At 37.8% G+C, this 21,553-nt stretch overlaps 2 protein-coding genes across 2 annotated transcripts; both read right to left on the bottom strand.

Moving 5' to 3' along the window:
- Positions 1–6,925: 6,925 nt before the first annotated feature.
- On the bottom strand, positions 6,926–7,941 carry LOC104594055 (uncharacterized). Its single transcript, XM_010254175.3, has one exon. It carries the CDS (start codon positions 7,788–7,790, stop codon positions 7,299–7,301), a length of 492 nt encoding a protein of 163 aa, XP_010252477.1. The 5' UTR covers positions 7,791–7,941; the 3' UTR covers positions 6,926–7,298.
- A 10,761-nt stretch (positions 7,942–18,702) lies between these two features.
- LOC104594057 (uncharacterized) lies at positions 18,703–21,221 on the bottom strand. Its single transcript, XM_088896535.1, has one exon. The coding sequence runs from the start codon at positions 19,675–19,677 to the stop codon at positions 18,997–18,999; it is 681 nt and encodes a 226-aa protein (XP_088752661.1). The 5' UTR covers positions 19,678–21,221; the 3' UTR covers positions 18,703–18,996.
- Between the last annotated feature and the right edge of the window lie 332 nt (positions 21,222–21,553).

Raw genomic sequence — 21,553 nt, 5'->3', positions numbered from 1 at the left:
GAGAACTGCTTTTCGTGGCAGAGGGAAATGGTTCCCACCAGATTCCGAATAGAGTTAGGGTGGAGTTGATCCAGCGTGATGCTGAAACGCCCCAACACCTTGGGAATAAGGGGGTGAAGAGGGAGACAAAGCCCACCGATGAGCTGTTCTCTGAAGATCACGACCTCGCTCGGACCATGCTCCCAGGGGAAATTGCCAGTAGGAAGGCTGTAGAAGTATTCAAAAGGAAGGTTGAACTGTTGGACGAGGTATTGAAGCCTCTCCGGCGTCAGGGTAGAGGGACCGAACTGGTCCGGCACCCGACCTCGATGGGAGGTGGACGCCAACTTACCCGAGGCTGCCCGTGCCTCGCAGGAAGGCCGGGCAGAGGAAGGGTCACCATGACCCGAAGTGCCCATCTCGGGCTCATCCGAAAAGCTACTCTCACTAGACATAAGGGAGAACGGGCTGAGAAAAGAAGAAAGAAAAAAGAAAGGAAAGACTTAGGGACTCACCGAAAATAGGCGAAAACGAGCTGAAAGACCTGAGCTGGAGACCTTAGACACGAGCTCAAGGCGAAAATTACTTAGCAGAGAAGAGAATGCCAAAACCCCGCTATTTATAGACATGGGGCCCGGTGACCAACGGTCAAGATTTGATCAATCCGACGGACCTCAAAGAAACCGGTCGCGAGACTCTCAATGCAAATTTAATTTAGCGCGTTTTTTGGCGTCCGCGCAGTATAAAGTGCCTGACGTCCGCGTGTGAGTTGCACGAGACGTGGGTTTTTCCCCCGTAAAGAACCGAATGTCCAGCCGGTCCAGCAATTGAACCATCTAACGTGACAGTGTGAGTAATCAAGCCAAATTCGCCCGACGAACCGTGAACTCCTCACACTGGGGCCCCATCCCCAACACGGGGTGTGGGGGGCAATTGATGGAGGACGATTTGGCTCAACCCCATGAACCAAGAACATGTGTGCATGACCTGGCTTGGTGAATATTCCAGCCTGGCAGCATGATCTCGACTCGACGGGAAGGAAACGCCAAGTCAAAGACTGACAACTCGTCGAGGGCTAACACCTCGGTGAGTTAGTCTCCCACCTAGCTCGGAGAGCCCGGGCTCTCCCCTATGAGACGCCAAGCTTTCCCCCCACTGGGAGGAAGCACCTCGGTGCTTCGAGGTAGAGACCTATCTGCCCCGAAGCACCCCGGTATGTGGTAGCTCGGTGAGCCGCATAAAGGAGGGCAGGAAGATCTCCTGCCTGACCGCCATACCCTACAAATCTGGTGACAGCAGCCATGTCCCTCGTCAGGCAGTGTCGTGCCTGCCACCTTTAGAAGGTGTCTTACACCTGACAGGCACGTACCCAACAGTGACGGCCCCGCACGTGCCACCTCAGCCCTGCCAATAACGGTTGCGGCAGGTTGGCAGTGGCGGTTATACCCGCCCTGTCAGAGGCCGATGGGCCAGAGGTAACAGATTTCTGCTATAAGGAGCTTAGTATCAAGGAGGAGGGGGATCTTGATCTTCTACACTCGTGCTATCTTCACTCTTAGCCTTCATCTTCTCTTTGCTTCTCCTATCGAGTACTAACTTAACCATCGGAGTGTTCCCGCCGGGTAACTCCCCCGGGAATCTTCTTCTTCTCTGGTATCTTCCAGGAGCCACGTGAGTGCCAGTTAGGAGTGACCGGATCGCGCTACATCAATATATATAAGGTGAAATATTGTGATGGTGATGGTCATGAGTACTGTTGGATCAATGATATACAGCTCAGGAGTTTAATTAGTCTTTAGCTTGACTAATAACCATTTGATCGGATTTAGGTTAGAATCAAGATTTATGAAATCCGATCAAATTTTAGGATCAAATCGAATTCAAATATACCCTAATTCAAATATGATCTAATTTGTTTGCATTCCTACCAAACCACTTACCTACAATGACCTAACTAATTAAATCAGTAAATCATTTGATATGATTAGTGGGGTCATGTGTTAGACATTAATGCTATTTATTTTTTTTCCTAATTTTTATTCCATTTCTATAATTAATTAGTCACACTTTTTTTATATGATAAATATATAATATTATAGAATGTAGCCAAAATTATCTACAAATTTTTACATTTCCTATAATTTTATGTATTTTATTATTTAATAATAATATCATATGTTGATCCACTTGGCATGGATAGTTGAACCACTAACCCACCACTTAGATGAAAAAACCATTTTTTCTTTTTCGGTTGATTTCAAATCATGTATTTCGTTTTCATCATCAATAAAAGTAGTTCTTATTTTTGCATTTATTTTTGAACGTGACAGTATCAAATGATGATGGTGATAATAATTAATAATCAAAGGACCTTACTGGTTGAACCATTAACCTATTTAACCAGGAAAATTGACTATGATTAAGACATTAATTCATTTTTTTCTTTGTATTTTAGCAATTTCTATCTTTACTAACAACAATTCTCATTTTTTCAAACATATTTTTGTTTAATATGAAGAATATATAATATTAATGTATGTTCAAATTTTCTTATAAAATTAAAAAAAAATCTATATTTTTATTTTTTAGTATTTAATTTATGAGATAATAAAAATTACTTATTTACCAAGAGGAAATGCAATTCTAATATATTGTTTGAACATTGGTTTTTAATATTGTGTCAAATTAATTATATATACATATATATAGTATATATTATTTATATATAATATATATGTTATTTATTATTTATTTATAAATATATTATTTATATTACATTTTTTAAACTTTTTATATGATGAAAATAGTTGAGAAAATACTTATATTTTTTGTTTTTTCTTTCAACTATTATATTTTTCTTTTTCTTTTAATAATTTATTACTTTTTTTAAAAAATTAAATCAGATCATATCAAATTCGAATATCCAACATCTTGATCGGATTCAGATTCGAATCAATGTTTTATGAGATCTGGTCGAATCTTTGGATAGATCAGATTTGAATATACCCTAATTCAAATTTAATCTGATATGTTTGCATCCCTACCAAACCACTTGCCTACGATGACCTAGCTAATTAAATTATTGAACAATTTGACATGGTTAATCGGGTTATATGTTAGACATTAATGCTCTTTGTTTTTTATCTTAATTTTTATTCCATTTCTATCATTAATGAAAATAATTCTCATTAATCACACTTTTTTTTTATATGATGAATATATAATATTATAGAATGTAATCAAAATTATCGACAAATTTCTAAATTTTCTAGAATTTTATGTATTTTATTATTTAATAATAACATCCATTTGACATGGATAGTTTAACCATTAACCCACCACTTGGATGGAAAAACCATTTTACTTTTTCAGTTGATTTTAAATCATGTATTCCATTTTCATCATCGATGAAAGTAATTCTTATTTTCACATTTATTTTTGTTTAATATGGTGAATATATAACAATAGAATTGTATCAAAATGCTTTCTACAAAGCTTATATTTTTCTTTGAGTTTATGTATGTATGTATGTATGTATGTATTTAATATTTGTTACTTAGTTATGCCATCATAGATTGACCCATTTGACCCGGAATGTTAGATCATTGACCTACCTACCATCTAGATATGGAAATGGTTTTATTTTCAAGTTGGTTTTAAATTTTGCATTTCATTTATATCATTGTTAAAATAATTATTATTTATCATACTTATTTTTGTTTTTATTATTAGTATATAATATCATAGATGTGCCCAAAATTGTTTCATATTTTTTGTACTATTTATTTTAAAAAAAATATTTTTAATTATACATCATGGATTAACCTATTTGACCCGAAAGATTGAACCACCAACCCACCTCCTGGATAGAAAGATGGTTTAATTTCCAATCGGTTTTAAGTTGTATATTTGATGTTCATCATTAATAAAATTATGTCTCTTTTATCATAGTTATTTTTTAATATGACAAATATATAATAATAGAAATATGTCCATTTTTTTTTCAAAAATCCTTTTTTTTCTATATTTTTTTGTATTTTGTATATTTCTAAATTTATATTATTTATTTATGACATCATGAAATTATCCATTTGACCCAAATGGTTGAAACACTTACCCATGACCTAGATGGAAAATATGATTTCATTTCTAGGTTTATTTTAAAATATAAAATTTCATTCTATTAATAATTATTGTGTATGGATTTATTAGTGTAATGATAATAAACAAAAGTATAAATGTTAGATTCAATGAGAGAGAATGTGATTTATTTAATGACTTAAATGTGAGACTTAATGAGAGATAATTGAATGTACTTAATGGTATTCTTTTAATTACATTTTCTGTCCTTTCAATGGAGATGAACTAAATTCAAGATGAGGGATATTTTAGTAAAGAAAAAAATCTAGAAGCCAATACCTCCTCATTCACACTTTTGTATATAATGTAGATTTAATTTATAATTTAACGTGGCGGAAGGCTAAAAATGTTAATAATGCATATGGTAAAGATTAAAGCTTGATATTAATGGGTACAAGCACTGGAAAAATATATAATAAAGGCTATACATCAAGCTTCTCTCAGATGCGAATTTATCAAAAAATATAGGATGAATTACAGTTGGGAAAAATTTCACTACCCACACTCAACAAGAATTCTTGCCAAGAATTGATATCCATGTTGAAATGTGTCCAGTTTCTCCTCAATTTAACGTCCGATTGATGAGACTCAAAAAAAAAAAATCGTTCTTTAGAAACGATTCAATCTAAAAGCTTAAATTATTGGTTGCAATAATTGAAATTTTGCAATGCATTGGTTTATATGTATAGTATTGATGGTGACTCATCGATGACTCGGATCTCCTATCCACACAAACTCTGTCCACGTCTACCCACAACACACTATCCCCGTGAATTGGGAACATCTCCCTCTGCATAATACTATGTAGGAGGATGATATATTCTTCATGTGTGGCTGCGATGTTATGTGGGTAGACGTGGGCAGAGTCCATCCCATACACCCATACACCCCATCTGACGTATTGGCATGTATCAAAACTTAAAACCTTGGTTAGGTAAGGTCCCTAAACAGCTAGGTTTTTATTCTCTAACACATGATCTCAGTGAAGGCCTATTAGTTTTGAAGTGTGAACAAATAGATCCATGCCCAAACTTTTCTTTTGAAATTTAATTAATTAATTATAATGAGGGCAGTGATGATTGAACACTAAACTAGACCTGTTCATGGGCCGGGTGCCCCGACGGGCCGGCCTGGCCCGGCCCCCGGATGGGCTTGAACGTGGTTATAGGCCCGCGGGCTTAAATTCGGGTCAGAAAACCCGGCCCGCAATAAATTCGAGCCGGGCTCGGGTTTTGTCAAAATAGCCCGACCCGAGCCCGGCCTAACCCGACCTAATATTAGACTTAAAGTGAGTAATGTGATTATGTCCATTTGAATAATTTTTTTGATTTAAGAATGTAAAACTATGTTTTAAAATATAAAAGGGGAAAAAAACCATCTTGTAGGCCCATTGTTCATTTAAATAGGAAAAAAAAAACTATCTGAATTTTTAATTCTAATTTGAATAGGGAAAATTATTTTTTTTATTAGGGCCGGGCTTAGGCTCGGGCCTAGCATATTTCCCTTAATGACAAGTGAAAGCCCGGCCCAAACCCGCCCGGCCCGAACCCGCCCGGCCCATAAACAGGTCTACACTAGACCAATTGATCAAATAGGCTTTGATACAAGGAATCTATTAGGTGAGGTACCCAAATAGGTTTTTATATTCTAACGGTAGCCAAGGATCACTATTAATGATGGATGATTAATCTATGCCTCCTCATTTTTGTCAAAATTAATGTATGAATGCTCAATGAGGTGGCATTAACATCGATCTGCCGTGAAAAACAGGGTTTACCTACAATTTAATAGGAGCCAAAGTTGTCACACTTTCAAATAACCTTTATATGGAATGGATCGATCGAAGAGCAACTAGAGACAGTGGAGGGCCAAAAATTATAACCTTGAAATATATTTGAAATTCATAAAATTAAAAAAAAAAATAATTTTAATAAACAAATGGAATTATCTTGTTTTGATTTTGTGAGAAATTAAGGTTATATTTGGTTTGAAGGAAAAGGTAGAGAAATCCATACAAACTCCCTACATTTCCCTTATTTTCCCTATTTTTTCCTTCAAACCAAACACTGTAAAGAGACAGGTGTGACATGGATATCCACTTTCAACATGAATTCCTGTTGAGAGTGGGCAACGAAATATTTTCATTACGGTCGTTTCAAGCTAAATGATGAAGAAATAACAAAGCTTGGATTTTTTAAGTTAGGCTGTATTTGATTGCAGTGCAAATTTATTTGTACTAATACAAATGTATATGAGTACAAATATAAAAAATGCAAATTCTCATTTAATTTTATTTTGGGTTTTACTTTGTGCTGTTTAATGTCTTAATTTATTCTATTTGTATTGCAATCAAATAAAATAAGTTAAAAATTGAAACAAAAATACGTCAGAATTTATACTTCAAATCATTTACACTGCCATGATTTTGCATCAGTGTAAATTTCTTTCCAAGCAATCGAACACAGCCTTGGTTACATAGTAGTAAGAGCTTCTGCTTTTGGGGCGCGTTGTATTAATTGAGGTAAGGTGGTTGAGCACTGGTGTTCCCGAGAAGATTGGAGTTTTACCAAACACAGTTACTGGCGTTCCCATGTGAGGCCCAGCTTACAACGGCAAAAGCTCTCCCAAACAGTAGTAAGGAATTTTTTTTTTTTTTTTTTTTTAACTTTGAGACCGTGGTTGCGATTTTCCATTTTGCTTGTAAGATTATTTCATTCGAAGATTCAAGCATAGCCTTGTGTGTCTGTAGAGATAAAGATATATATATAGAGAGAGATGATTCATGAAAAAGGGTTTAGAACCCTTTGGATTTGGTGATTATAGAGTTTGAAATGTGAAGTTTTTCTTACAGCAACAAACATATGTATCAAATTGAATCTAAAATATTTCTACCAAAAAAAGAAAATTGAATCTAAAACAATGACTTAGACATTTACAAAATATGTCAGGAAAATATGACAAAGGACATCAAATGAAGTGATGCCCGGCCTTATTAAATAATACACAATGAATCCTATTTGCTAGAAAACTAATAGTCCAGATTTGCTGGGCTTATAATGGTATATATGAACATCTATCTGTTCACACGATAATCGAGCCGCATATCAAGAACATCTCCCCATGAATGATAACGTAAGATGTTCCCGATATGCAGCCGGATTGTAATGTGAAAATTTTTATTAAGCGTAGCTGCACATCCCGTATACGCATTTGCTCCCTTTCTTGCACTTGTTGGTGCACTGTCCACAATGCTTCTTGTCAACCAGTGGGTTCACACACTCGCCTCTGCAACATATCTGTGAGTATTTGCACTTCCTCCCACACATCCCGCAGTTGAGCCTGTCCGTCAACACATTCACACACTTTTTCTTGCAGCAATCCGGTCCCGGACTCCCCTTGCCGCGACAAACTCTTGGGAATTTATCACAAGTCATTACAGCCTGACCCTTCACCTGTGCAAGGAATCGGCTAGTCCCTCGGAGAGAAGATGGTTGCTCGCTCTCCGTCAAGGGGATCTCAGGCTCATCATCAGAATAAGTAGTGTCGTCAACTGTGTCATCTTCATCAACCCCGACCATTTGTACATTTTCTTCGGCCGGAGTTGCAGCAAGAGGAATTGCTAAAGCCAGCATCGTTGCTAAGATAATCACGAGCATCTTTAATGACTTCATGGTGCTCAGACTGTCAGACACAGAGAGAGAGAGAGAGAGAGATTTGATAGTACGTAAACCGGGGGATGGAAAATGAAGCTGGGCGGAAGGGTTTATATAAGGAGGATTTACAGGAAGAGACGGAAGTATTGTTAGTGGGGTGGTCTAATTCAACGGCTCTGCGATGTAGAATTTATATAGGACGGAAGTTAGGCTTCAATGGAAAATTCAAATTTAGAGAGAGAAATCAAGCAAAGGAAGAAATAATATGGCTTAATTTTTTGATATTATTATATTGAGGGAGAATGAAGTAAGCTTCTAGCTAGGTGGGCTTGACCTAAAAAAAAGAGGTCATCAGGTCCGTAAAACAAAAGGTAGGTCAGCGTTTTTTTTTAATTAGAAACAACTTTTGTGCTTTTTTGTCGGTGGATAACAAAGCCACGTCCGTTTTAGCAACAAAAGCGAACGTCGAAGGTCGAACCTCGCACAGGGCGCGGCGCCTCCCTATAGCCTGTAGGCGGCAAATGAGTATGCCCGAGGTATCCTAGTCGGGCAAAGTGGACCTTCCAAGTTCCATGTTCCAACTTCCAACATCCCGTGTCCCCGGATCGGATCTAGAAACATTCGTACCTGATCCGATTGATCCAAAACTGTTCTTAAAATCACAAAAGAAATTAAAAAAAAAAAAAGTTTTAAAATAACAATAGCTTTTAATATACGTTAATAAATAAATGTGTATAAATATTAAATATAAAGTTCATTAGTTATATTTATATAATTTTTATTTTTAATTAGATAAGACGTTGAATTGAGTATCAGATTTCGGAGTCCATTGACAGATCGACCTATTGACCCATGGAAATGGCTTTCATAAATCAGATTTGGGAGTTCTTCTAAATTAATAAGTGGCCTAGTAAAAATTAGTTATGAAAATATAGATAGATTTCATTGTTTCCTGTACATTAATTAATATACCCACAATTCAGTTCTTTCTTATGGCACCTTCAATTATATCTCTAACCATATAGTAGTTGATTACTTGATTTCAATATAATTGTTTTAGACCTATTGTTCGGTGTTTCTTAATATTCACATTTTGTAAAATGAACATAATAAAACAGATTTCAATATAAAGCTCCCGCTTCACTAGGGCATGCAGACATATAGAAGCAAGATTTAGGGGGGAAGGATAAATGCTGTTTGATTAGACGAGGAATTGTTTTAACCAATAACCACGGTTTTCCTTTCAGGAAATTAACATAAAGCACAGACATACAGAAAAAGAGTGAAAAGAAAGAAAAAGTAACAGACTTACTTGAATCTTAGGTAGCTCTTGGGTATCTGAGGCAAGAAAGGTTCTCTTGTATTGCATTGAGTAGCAAGGTGCAATAGATTAATTAGAAGCGGCACTAAATCAAAAAAAAAATATATGAAAGAGAGAATAAGGTCTTGGGTTTCTTCCATTATTTCTTCATGATCTGATTCTTCCATTTACTTAGTACTTACTGATTTTGTGACGCTTGGAGAATAAACCAAAGACCGTTTCAGCCAAACCGTCCATCGCTAAACTAATACACAGAGAATTCTCAAAGGGCATGCAGCAGTCATGGTTGGGGCTGTTCATAAGAAGATCCAACCCGACCAAACTGATCCAATCCGATTAAATCGATCCAATTCGAGTTGGATGGGTTTTCTTTAATATCGGTTGGTTTCGGGTTGTAAAAAATTATAAATCGATGGTATAGGTCGGTTTCGGTTTTCATGTGTGAAAACGAAACCGACTCAAACCAAACCGACTTAGTAGTTAGTAGTTAGTTCCTAATTAGTAGTTACAGCCTATTTAGTTCCTATTTAAGTAAGTTGTCTCTATCCTAGTTACAACGTAACTTAGTTTCTAGTCTTCTAGTTATGAATGACATTAATGGCAAGTATTGTAAGACAACTAGACAATAAAATTTTTTGGAAAAGTTAAAAAAAAAGAATCAAATGGATCCTATTTTTTATGATCTTTTACACCAAATAGGCAATCAATTACAATTATAATTAAGTGTCATTTTTTACTTAGATTATAAGGTTTCTTGAAATATACAAATTTCAGTCTTCTTTTTTTAATACAATTTGACTTTCTATTTTCTTGATAACTTCTATTCTAACTTGGTCCGCCCCCCTTAGCCCCTCAACTCAAGCACAATCTCTAATACAATTTGACTCTCAAGCATGGCTGAACTTAGAGCCGAAACTGACCCAACCCGACCAGGTCAGTTTTACTTAACATAGGGTCGGTTTCGGTTTCAATTTTAGGTAACCCGACCAGATTGGATCGATTGGAAAAATCTCAGTAAACCAACCCAACCCGACCCGTGAACAACCCTAGTCATGGTTGGAAAATGAGTAACCACACGTAGAGCTGTCAATTGGACGGTTTTGGGTTGGATCCAAACCAATCCAAATCTTATCAAGTCGGTTTTGGATAATCCATTATAGTTATTAGATTGGACCAACCCAAAATAAAATCGCCCGTATTATTATTGGTTTGAGTCGGTCCAAAACCAAAACCCAATAGTTCAATCGCCATTTCGCCAAACACTACCGATTTGAATCAAAATCAAAATCGAAACCATCTGACTTTGAAACTCAAAGAAACCTTCGAAGGCTCAAAGTTCTGAAAAACCTGTTCGAACATTCGGCAACTCTTCTCCGGCGGTCGTGGCTCTTCTCTTTGGCGGTTCGAAGAGGTGGTGGATAGAGGAGATCGAACCTTCATCCACCGAAGTTTTCCCACTTTTTTCCTCTCCCTTTCTCTCGTTATCTTATCGACCCAACCGACCTAGCTTCCTCTCCCTTGTTATTGTCGTCCCAAATGAACCACCGCTGCAACTCCTAGTAACGGCAGCATTCTTCTCTCAATTTCTCTCCCACTCACCCGTTCTCTCTATCGCTATCATTCTGTTCTCCTTAGTAGAGTTACAGCGGTGAAGGTCCCTTTTGGTTCTCACTCCATTTCGAGTCGGCACTAGCATAGATTGTTCGAATTCTCATCGTCATCATCTGTTGAAGCTTGTAAATGAATATTTGCCTCACTGTGATTTACCATCTTAACCGTAATCCAAGAAGATTCCCTCCGTAGTAGCAAAGATCGGAGAGGAGTGAAGCAATTTTTCGTTCTATCTCAGTCATCATCGTCGTCCAAGACGAACCGACAGAAACCAATGAAGCCTCCCCTGTTGCATTGACCGACCTCAGGCCAAAATTCCGAACCAGGTAAGTTCTATTATATATTGTAATCCTTTTAACTTGTCTCACCTACAACAACTAAGAATATCAAATGAAATCCTCAGTTGTGTTTGTTACTATTGCCGTTTACCTCTGAAACTTTTTTGGTTCCTTAATCAATACAAATTGGTGAGAAAATGGGTTCTAATTTTCATTTAGTTTAGACCGAGTTGGACTCAATCCAATCTATTTGCATTTCAATTGGACTGGATCCAATCCAGTTTGTATAGATTTGGATTAGATTTGGTGCAGTTTATTTATAAATGAACCAACGTTGGATCGGATTGAATTGGACCAAATCCAGTCCGTTGACACCCCTAGCCACACGCAGTCCCTTCGCTTGGAAAAGAAACTGAACATGAGGTGGGTTTCGGTTCTGAACGAGGGAGTAACGAGAGAGAGAGAGGGGGGTTTGAGGGTGTTTTTGTCAATTTGTTTTTTTATGTGAAAGAGTGGGAATGAAATTCTGATTCCAGGGGGTGGGTCGGGAATGGCCATTAACGAAAAGGGGATTGCCATCCCGATTGGATTCCGATTCCCCCCAACCAAACACCCATAATCAGAATGGTTCATTCTGATTCCGATTCTGGACTTCTATTCCTGCGCACCAAACAGAGCCTTAAATCAATTGGTTGGTTGGGAATGAAATAATGCTAAACTAAATGAAACAAAAATAATATCAATGTTCCTCTAAAAAACAATGATATCAATGTGTCTCAAAGTAAATACTTGTAAGAACCAGAAAGGAACTAATGTTACAACTTGCAATTTATTTGCACATAAAAATACAAATAGTAAAACCAGAGGAAAAATGCAATTATGGATATGTAGTACGACGTCTGAGGTGAGGGAGGAGAGTTGATTACAGCCATTTATGCTTCAACGAACCTCCACAACATCATAGTTAGGCTGTGTTCTTTCTTTATTTGTTTTCCCCAGGAAGGGAGGAGAGTTGATTATTGGGAAAGGACGATTATTATTAATAATTGAAATAAAAGAAATTCCACATTTGAAGATTTAAATGCTCTATATGAAAGAAGGAACAGAGGGAAAAGTATATCAAAAACTTGTAATTAAGCGTAGTTGCAGAGTCCATAAGCACAGGTTTCCCCCTTTTTGCACTTATTATTGCACCCACCACAGTTGTTCCTATCGAAAGATGTGTTCACGCAGCTTCCTTTGCAGCATACCTCTGGGTACTTACACTTGTATCCGCACATCCAGCAATTAGAGCGATCCGTCATCACATCAACACATTTCTTCTTGCAACAGTCAGACCCTGGACTCCCTTTTGCGCGACAAATCCGAGGGAATTTATCGCAAGTCATTTGGCTGCTACTGGGGGTTTTCGCTGCGAGGAAACGGCTTGTTCTCCCTCCTACAGACACAGATAACGATGCTTCATGGCTGGAGTCGTTTGTAGCGTCCGAGCCACTATCATCATCATCATCTTCGGTTGCCACTGCAATAGCAGCTACAATTAAAACCATTGCCACTGCGAGTACGATCCAGAGCCTTATCGACTTCATCGTAACAAAATGGAAGACTGTAACTTGTTGCAGCAGAGGAGCAAGTGTTGATGGGTGATGGGATGAATGAAGGTGAAAGCATGAGTGACGGTATTAACTCTAATTTATAGGGAAATTGACGGGAGAGTTGACCTTCTGAAAATGAAGGGATACGTCTTGCTTTTAGTGGGCCCTGTTTAAGAATTGAAGCAAGTCCCAATAAGAGGAACCCAGTTTGGTTCTAAGTGAAGTAAAGTTAAGCTCCTTAAAATAACTAAATAAAGGGAGGAAGGGGAAGAATGATCACGAGTTATTACCAAAAAATAAAGCAACTTATTACACCTGTATATATATATTTATGTAAATATGTATGCATATATAAATGCATATCTACATTTTTATATATCTATGCATGTGTATAGTCAGATTAGGGACCAGGTCATGCCAGGTTCAGGCTATCTTGGGCTGGGCTCAAGTCCATCTCAAAAAATAAAAAAGCCCATGCTATGTATGCAAGCCCTGCTATGCAAAATTTTGGCTTGGATCGGTCTGGGCTCGGGTTGAGCCCACCCAACTTGGGTCCCTAGTTTATGCCTTACTCCGCATGTATAAACATACGAAGCATGTCAATGTACTGTTTTGTGCATTTAGGTAGCCAATTAACCATTACACTGCATTTAATAAGGGCGTGACTGCAAAACTGATGCATCTCTACTTTTAACACTTTTGCATTTAAATGGGGGCAAAAAGTCTGTACGAAAAGATGGAAGCAAACTTTGATTCAAAGTAGGTTAATTCCAATCCTGAAATTTGTGCTTGTACCCAATTTCAACCAAACACGGTACAAAACAATACAAAATTGGGCCAAGTTTGGATTTGCACTTTTTGACCTAATCCTGCATTTAGCCTTAATTCCAATCACTTTTCTTGGGTCTCTCCTTTCCTCTTTGTTTTAAAACTAAGGATGCAGGCTACGAGAACGAGATTCACCTAGATGCACTTGGGTTTAAGTAACTCGCAAGCCAATAAACATAGAAAAATGTAGAAACATCCGAGTGTATCACAAGTCATGGTTCAGCAACATCAGTTCTTATTAAATAGTTCTTAAGGGTATGTTTGGCAAATAAGTGGGTTACCATGTTTAGTGAGCCACTTAACCAATAAATACTTATATTTGCAAAAATGATAATTTATAACCCTGACCTAACAAATGCATATAGATGTTATTTTATGAATGCTATATTAAAACATTTTTGTGAAAATGACAATTCTAACCCTCATGACACATGGGCCAACATGTCACATACTGCCTTTGTCAAATAATTTATTTTAGGGTAAAATATAAAAACCTCCCATGTGCATGTTATTCCCTGCTTCGCATCTTCAGATGTGCGTGTTATTCCCTGCTTCGCCCATACAATTGCAAGGAATTTGCTTTCTGGTCCCAATGGTGCATCTTCATTGGGTATAGTTCCTCTCACAAGGAGTACAAATGCTTCCACCCTCCTTCTAGACGATTTTACATTTCTCGACATGTGGTCTTCAATGAATCTTGTTTTTCGAGTATTCCTTCTCTTTCTCTGGCTTCTGATGATTACACTGGCGTTACTATATTTGTTCCGCTATCACCGCCAATTTCTGCACCATCGCCGCCTGTCTCTGCACCATTGCCATTGACTAACCCACCGACTTCGCCGACAGCCTCTTAGACCAATGCTAGTCCTTTTCAGGTAGTGTTTCCACTTCTTCCCCACCGAGGAGTATTTGGCTTCTTCAATATTTACTCAACTCTACTTAGCCGGTACACATACCATCTACTCGCACTCATCCCATGCAGACTCGTTCTCTCACCGGCTCTCTTTCGGCTCAATCTCAAAGCGCTTCACGCTATCAAGTTCCTAAAGCATTGCTTGCTACACTACATGGTGATCTTCATGAGCCCACTTGTTTCTCTAAAGTCGTTACCAAGCCGTGTTGGTGATAAGCAATGTCGCGCAAGTTTAATGCTCTTGTTTCCAATGGCATGTGGACCTTAGTACCTCACCAACCCCATAAGCATGTTATTGAAACCAAATGGTATACAAAGTAAAATGGTGTGCTGATGGGTCTATTGATCGATGTAAAGCACGTCTAGTCGCACAAGGGTTTAGACTGACACCTTCATCCTAGTGGTCAAATTGGTTACCATTCGAACCATTCTAGCCCTTTCCACTGCTCTTGGATGGCCTCTTCGACAACTAGACTTTGATAATGCACTTTTAAATGGGTATGTTTCTGAGGATATTTATGTGCGACAACCTAAGGGTTTTGAGGATCCTTCTGCTCCTGGTCATGTCTGTAAACTTATTAAGGCCTTGTACGACCTCCAGCAATCTCCGTGTGCATGGTATTCATGTCTTAGCTTAGGTTTTCGGATGTCTTCAACCAATCCATCATTATTTATATACACCAAGGGAATGGTGACCTTATATATGTCAATCTATGTCATGATATTTCTTCTTACCAGTTCCTCTCCATCTACAATTAATGATCTGGTCTCTACTTTGAAACGTACTTTCTCTCTGAAAGATCTTGGTCCAACGAATTTCTTTCTTGGAATGGAGATCATGACACAACCAAATGGGATTATTCTCACTTAACGGAGGTATATCTTAGATCTCTTATAGCGTGCCAACATGATCGAAGCCAAACCTCTCACTTCTCCTATGACTATGAACTCTAAACTCTTTAAGTTCAGTGGTGTTGCTCTCTTAGATCCCTTGGAATATTGGAGCACTGTTGGAGCTTTACAATATCTTACTATTACTCGCCCCGATATCTCCTTCTCTATCAATAAAGTATGCCAATTTCTTCACTCTCCTACATCTGATCACTAGGTGGCTGTTAAATGTATTTTACAATATCTCAAACATACGACAAATCATGGTCTTTATTTCTACTCCACCTCAGCTCCTCTCTCTCTTTAGCCTTTTTCGGATGCTGATTGGGCCGGTTGCCCTGATGATTGACGGTCTATTGGTGATTTTCTCATTTACTTGGGACGTAATTTGATTGCTTGGAGTTCTAAGAAGCAACCCACTATTGCCCAGTCAAGTACTGAATCTGAATTTTGGGCTTGTGCTAATGCCGCCATAGAGGTTCTTTAGGTTCGGTCCCTATTGGAAGATTTGGGTCATTCGTTACCTCATGTGCCTATCATTTGGTGTGATAATATTGGTGCCACGTATCTTGCCGCTCATCTAGCCTTTCGTGCACATACTCGACATGTTGAGGTCGACTTTCACTTCTTACAGGATCTGGTACTCAAACGCTCTCTCTCTCTCTCTCTCTCCCTCTCTCTCTCTATGCAATTTATTTCCTTTGGAGATCAGGTCATCGACCTTCTAACCAAACTGATTAGTGGTGCTCGCTTTGCTAATCTACAATCCAAGCTTCATGTCCTTCCCAAACATTTCACTTAAGGGGGCATATTGGATAATGATTGACAGTCTTAACACGACCTGTTATCTTCGCTCTCTCCTCATCTTAAACTTATCTCTCTTGTATCTTATCTAGAGTTAGTTGTGTTGTACTCTAATCCAAATACCTCAATATTTGCATTTCACTCAAACTATAATTGCTTGGACTATTATAAATACATGAGGGTTTGATCCTCTCACCATCAAACCATTCTCATATATATTTTCTATTGTGTTGCTATATCTCTAAGTCATACCAGGGAAAGACACCGGCATAGCATTATAGATAAAGAGTAGAAACCACCCAATTGAGCAAATGCAACCAATCAACCAGCATCAACTATCGATGCAAAACCATTTCTTCTTTTTCTACTCTACCTTGCTCTTCGAAACCTTATCCTTATCCTTCTTCTCATCTTTGATGCCTTTATATTTTGTATGAGTATCCTTGTTAGAAATTTTTTCTATTTCAGAGGCTTTTCTGCAGCCAATGTCAACATTTTGTCTATTTCTTCCTTCCTTGTTTCAACTTGTAAGTTTCCGATACCCTACTATCGATGCTAAACTGGAAGAAAGTTTTGAGCCTTCAACGATTTATATAATAGGTGGGTCAAATGGTTTATATAACCTGAATTGTTCTCCTGAACAAAACTTCGCCCGGTTCGCATGATGCTCTCAAACCCTAACCCCAGATTTAACTGGTAGTTTTGGCTCTTTGAAGACCAAAACACTGTTTGTTGTTGTAGTGGCAACAAAACCACCAGTTAAATCTAGGATTGAACTGCCAGAGCCCATGAAACAGGTGAAAGGCTAGGCCTAGGCAAGTTTTTATGCGGCAAGCATTCTGCAATTTGTATGGTCATCATGGGTCCCACTGTGAGAAGCTGGACGATGGAGTTTCAGGATTCCACTCCGTTTTAGACGGTAAAGTTTCAAACAGAGTTCTCCTTGAATCGATGGAGTTCGGGATGAGAGAGTGAAAGTGAAAGACGACAAAGAGATCGAAGGGAGGTTTTTTGTTGAGTTGTAAATAAGGTTATTTTTGTAAAATTGTATGTAAAGTAATTTATAAAAGGGTATAATGGGCATTTGGAAAAAAAAAAGAAAAACTGATGCATTAATCAAATTTTCCATTGGACCAGTGACATAAGGGAGGTTTTTGTCAAATTTTTTAAAAGTTTAGAGAGATATTTGTTAAAATGAAACTAAAGGGGAGGCTTTTATATTTTACCCCTTATTTTATTTAAGAAAATACAATAAATAACCAAAAAAATTCTTGTAATAATAATATTAATAATATTAACAATCATAATAATAATAATAATAATAATAATAATAATTATAATAACAACAATTAATGATAATGATGATGATGATGATAATTAATGGCCATCATAGAGAAATAATATAAATCATGTTCTTGACATAATTGGTGTGACGAGGGTAGTCGACGTGTGCGTAGCGGCACACTTGCACTTCTTAGTCTCGTCCTTGAAATGAACAAACAGTGTTAATGGTGATACCTCTAGCTCTCTCTTCTAGGGCAGTGTCAATTTCATCGTTTTTCTTGGGAGAACTCAGAACTGTTACGAACAACGTCCAAGGCCATGGTTAAGGCAGCGGTGAGAATGGTCCTGCCATGGTTAAGGCTTCTTCCTTCTAGCAGTTCTAACCATCAGGGAATGGTGAGACTTCGCTCCATCGTCTCAGGTGAAGTGGTGGTGGTGGCAGTAGCGGACCACCAAAAGATGCTTAGAGGAGTTAGTGAAGGAGGAGAGGAGAGGAGCTACTTTAGTGGCAAGGGCTCGCTTGGCATGGAAATATTGCCATCGGAGATTGAGAGAGACTAGAAGTAGCAGAAGGAGAGAAGAGATCGATCGAGGAAGAAGAGGATGTAATTGCCATGGATGCAAGCTTTTCTTCTGTTCCTCTATACTTCTGATTATTCGTAAAAGGCCCACGTCCACTACCTCTAAAAGGTCTTCTTCACGAGCAAATGGAGAAGATATATGATAGGATTTCTATTGTCTTCTCTGTATTAGGAACATTCAATATGGAAATTTGAATAGTTTATGGGGACAATTTTGTCCCACAAAAATTGAATAAACTGGCCCAAGGTTGCTTTTTCTTCAAGCATTTTTGTCAAACATGAATAAATTCTTATTTTTCATTATTGTGTGATCCCACTACTTATTTTATATATATAAATAAGTAAAATTAAATAAAGTGATCCTAACAGTGATTAAGGGTCTGAGGCCAAGTGGCCAAGTCAGTTCTTTGAAGCAATGTTCAAAATATTGATACATCCAATACTCCGATAGGGGCGTATTAGGCAAATCGATACTTTTTTTTTTATTGTTTTTCGAAATCGATTTAGGGGAACCAGTTTAGAATTCCTCCACCCCCCCTGAACCGGTCAATCCTCAATACACGCACTGTAAGGGCATATTGGAGGGGTCCAGATACGATACATATCGGCCCATATGGACCGGCTGATACGTGTAGATACTTTTAACCTTGCCAGCCAATGACTACTAGTTTCTAAGCAGCAATCCCAAATGGATGGCTGATCACTGAGTTGGTAGGCGTGGTTTAGCTTAATATTCTGCTGCCTGCTGGGTTCTATCCACGAAGTCGACCGGCTCGATCGACCAATCATCAATGCAAAAAGCCAATAACGTATAAAAGGTCAAATTCAGTGCAGTTTCCTACTGTCCTCTCATTGCACAAACAACGTGCATGGATCTCGGTTGTTAAACATATTCCTTGGAGTAAACAGCCAACAAGTGTAAGAACAGACGTCAAACTAGAATGAAGAAATCGACGTTACATTATTTGACAGAAATTTGAATGCTGTTACATCGATCATCTACATTTATATATAAGAATTAAGAACAAAATTAATTCTATATAAGGCTTGCATTTTTATGGTTTAGAGTTGAAGAGAAGAATCTGAATTTCGAGGTGGAAGCTAATGCTCTGTATTATCTAGGCATAGTTGCATAATCCGAATGCACAGAACTCCCCAGTTTTGCACCTGTTGTTGCATCCACCGCAATGCCTCCTGTTGAAGGATGGGTTGATGCATTTGCCTTTGCAGCATATTTCGGTGTACTTGCATTTCCTCCCACACATCCCACAGTTGAGGCGGTCCGTCAATACGTTCACACATTTCTTCTTGCAACAGTCTGGCCCTGGGCTCCCTTTGGCGTGACATATCCACGGGTATTTGTTGCAGGTCAATCGGCGTTTCTGTGCTTTCTTCTTCTGCCTTAAAAGCCGACCTATTCCTCGAGGAGGTGGAGGAGGAGGAGAAGAAGAAAGTACTTCTTGGTTCTCAGCCAAGGGGCCCTCAGAAACAGTATCGACTTGATCAGCTTCAATGAGTAGTACTTCATCTTCTTCATCATCTTCTTTATGGTTCGAAGTAGCTGTGACACCCATGATTAAAGCCATGACCACCGACAGAATGAAGAAAACTTTTATCAATTTCATGGTGATAATGCGAGTTAAGATTGGAGGAAAATGGACAGAGGAATGGTGATGAGGCCTTGCTGGAGTTGTAATGGTACAATCATACAAGAGAGGAGACGATGGATGAGGATGGGGGCGAGGGGAGAGAAGGTGATGGGGTTTTATAGGGGAATTGGTGGGATATATGGTTGACATTGGGTCGGGGTACACGTTCAGCTCGTAGTGGGGTAGTCCAATTCAACGTCTACTAAATAAATAAAAAAAAAATCAACGAAGAACTAGGTTGAATTTTTCTGAAGAAAAGAATAACTAGATTGATTCAGACTTTCAGAGTAAACGCGAGTTAGGCATACCAGCTCTCAAGTTCAAAGGTTCAATATTATATTAATTTCAAATATAGAAACAAACGGAGGAGGCAACAGGAGATCTAAGGGTTTCAGGTTTAGTTTTATACGAGAAGAGCTGCAGAGGTGCCCTCTTAGCACTATATTAAGCTGTCATGTATCTAAATTAATAAGTTTGAAACTTACACTCCAAAATCGGGTCCAAGTCTATACATATTAGACCCTTTGAAGAGATTCAAACACACGCGTTGAAAAATGAAACATGAACAAACCAAGCTCTTTAGTTTTAAGAAGATGGATGGATCCATGGCTGTCCAATCTGGGCCGGTTCATAAAATCAATGAACCGGGGTTCTACCTCCTTAGAGAATCTATGTTGGGTCATGGGTAGTATTTTCAAACTATCGTTGACCTATCCGGTTGAACCGCTCAAACTATCATCCGGTTAAGATTTAGAGTCCAGTTTTAGTAAATCCCCGGAGGATGGTAAAAACCGTTGACTTGATTGAAATCATTCGATCTGGATGTTTAGACCGTTGACTCATTTGACCCAGTGAACAAGTCACAGGTTGCACACTAAATGTGTATGCAAGGGAGGCCATAACTTTGCACCCAATATCCGATTGAAGTGTTTTTTTTTAGATAACTTTTGAGATCTATGTGTAGGTGTCTTGCCCCGGTATTTTCTCCAAACAACTCTATTTTAACCTCAAATTGTAAATTTTAATATTTTTTACAAATAAAATTAAAAAGATTAATTAAATTAGTACATATATTACATATAATTATATATATGTATGATTACTGATATTTTAAACATTGGTCAGGGTGAGGGTGGTCAAAACCACCTATTCTATTATTCGTCAAGTTTTGTGATCTTATTTTAAACAATGCATGGAAAAGAATAAAGCTATTACGACCACGAGTGGTCAGAACTCAGAAGCTCCTCCTAGTCCTAACATTGGTGACCGGTGATGGAAAGACAGATGGTGATAAGGATTCAACAAATAGTAAGAACTGAGTCGATTAAAAAAGGGTTTGAATTTCAGCAAGCGATTGACAGACAAGCTGCCAAACTTTTGCGAGATACGCAATTTGGTGATGGTAACAGGTTTGAAATGTGAAAAGACCGCGGAGTGCCCAACTTTGTTAGACTTTTTGAGCAACACAGGGTTAGGCACTTGGCCCAAGTCCTTTGGCTTTTGCTCTATGCAAGTTGATCAGATTCCCTCCAGTTCAAATCTCTCCAACCTTATTTCCACCTTCATCTCAAATTCTCTATCTTCTCAGAAATTTCTCCTTTCTTTCTGCACCTGTGATTTCGCCGAGATGAATCCTTAAAGTAAATATTTTTGCTAATATTTAAATATTCTGAAATAACAGAGGCTTCAGTTCAGTTGACAAATTTTGTTTTTAACGGGTTTTAAATTAATAGTATTTATCTGGGATTTTCAAAACGCTTAAAAACTTGTATTGTTGTGATTTTCGATTCCCACAATAACAAGTTTTTATTTTATTTTATTTCAGTTGCAAAATTTATTAAAAATTTTACTTTTGCATAAACAAATCGGTTTTGTTTCAAAAACAAAATCATGTTTCTAAGACCATCAAAATAAAAGTTTTTAAAAAACAAATTTTGGAGTAATAATATTACATGATTCATAAAACATAACATCAAATCACTAGATGAAAACGTGTTCTCTGTAAACACAATTTTGGTTTCACTTT

The sequence above is a fragment of the Nelumbo nucifera genome, chromosome 1, assembly GCF_055504915.1.
Source record: "Nelumbo nucifera cultivar China Antique chromosome 1, China Antique-T2T, whole genome shotgun sequence".
Classification (NCBI taxonomy): domain Eukaryota; kingdom Viridiplantae; phylum Streptophyta; class Magnoliopsida; order Proteales; family Nelumbonaceae; genus Nelumbo; species Nelumbo nucifera.
This window is presented reverse-complemented; position numbering and strand designations above follow the sequence as displayed.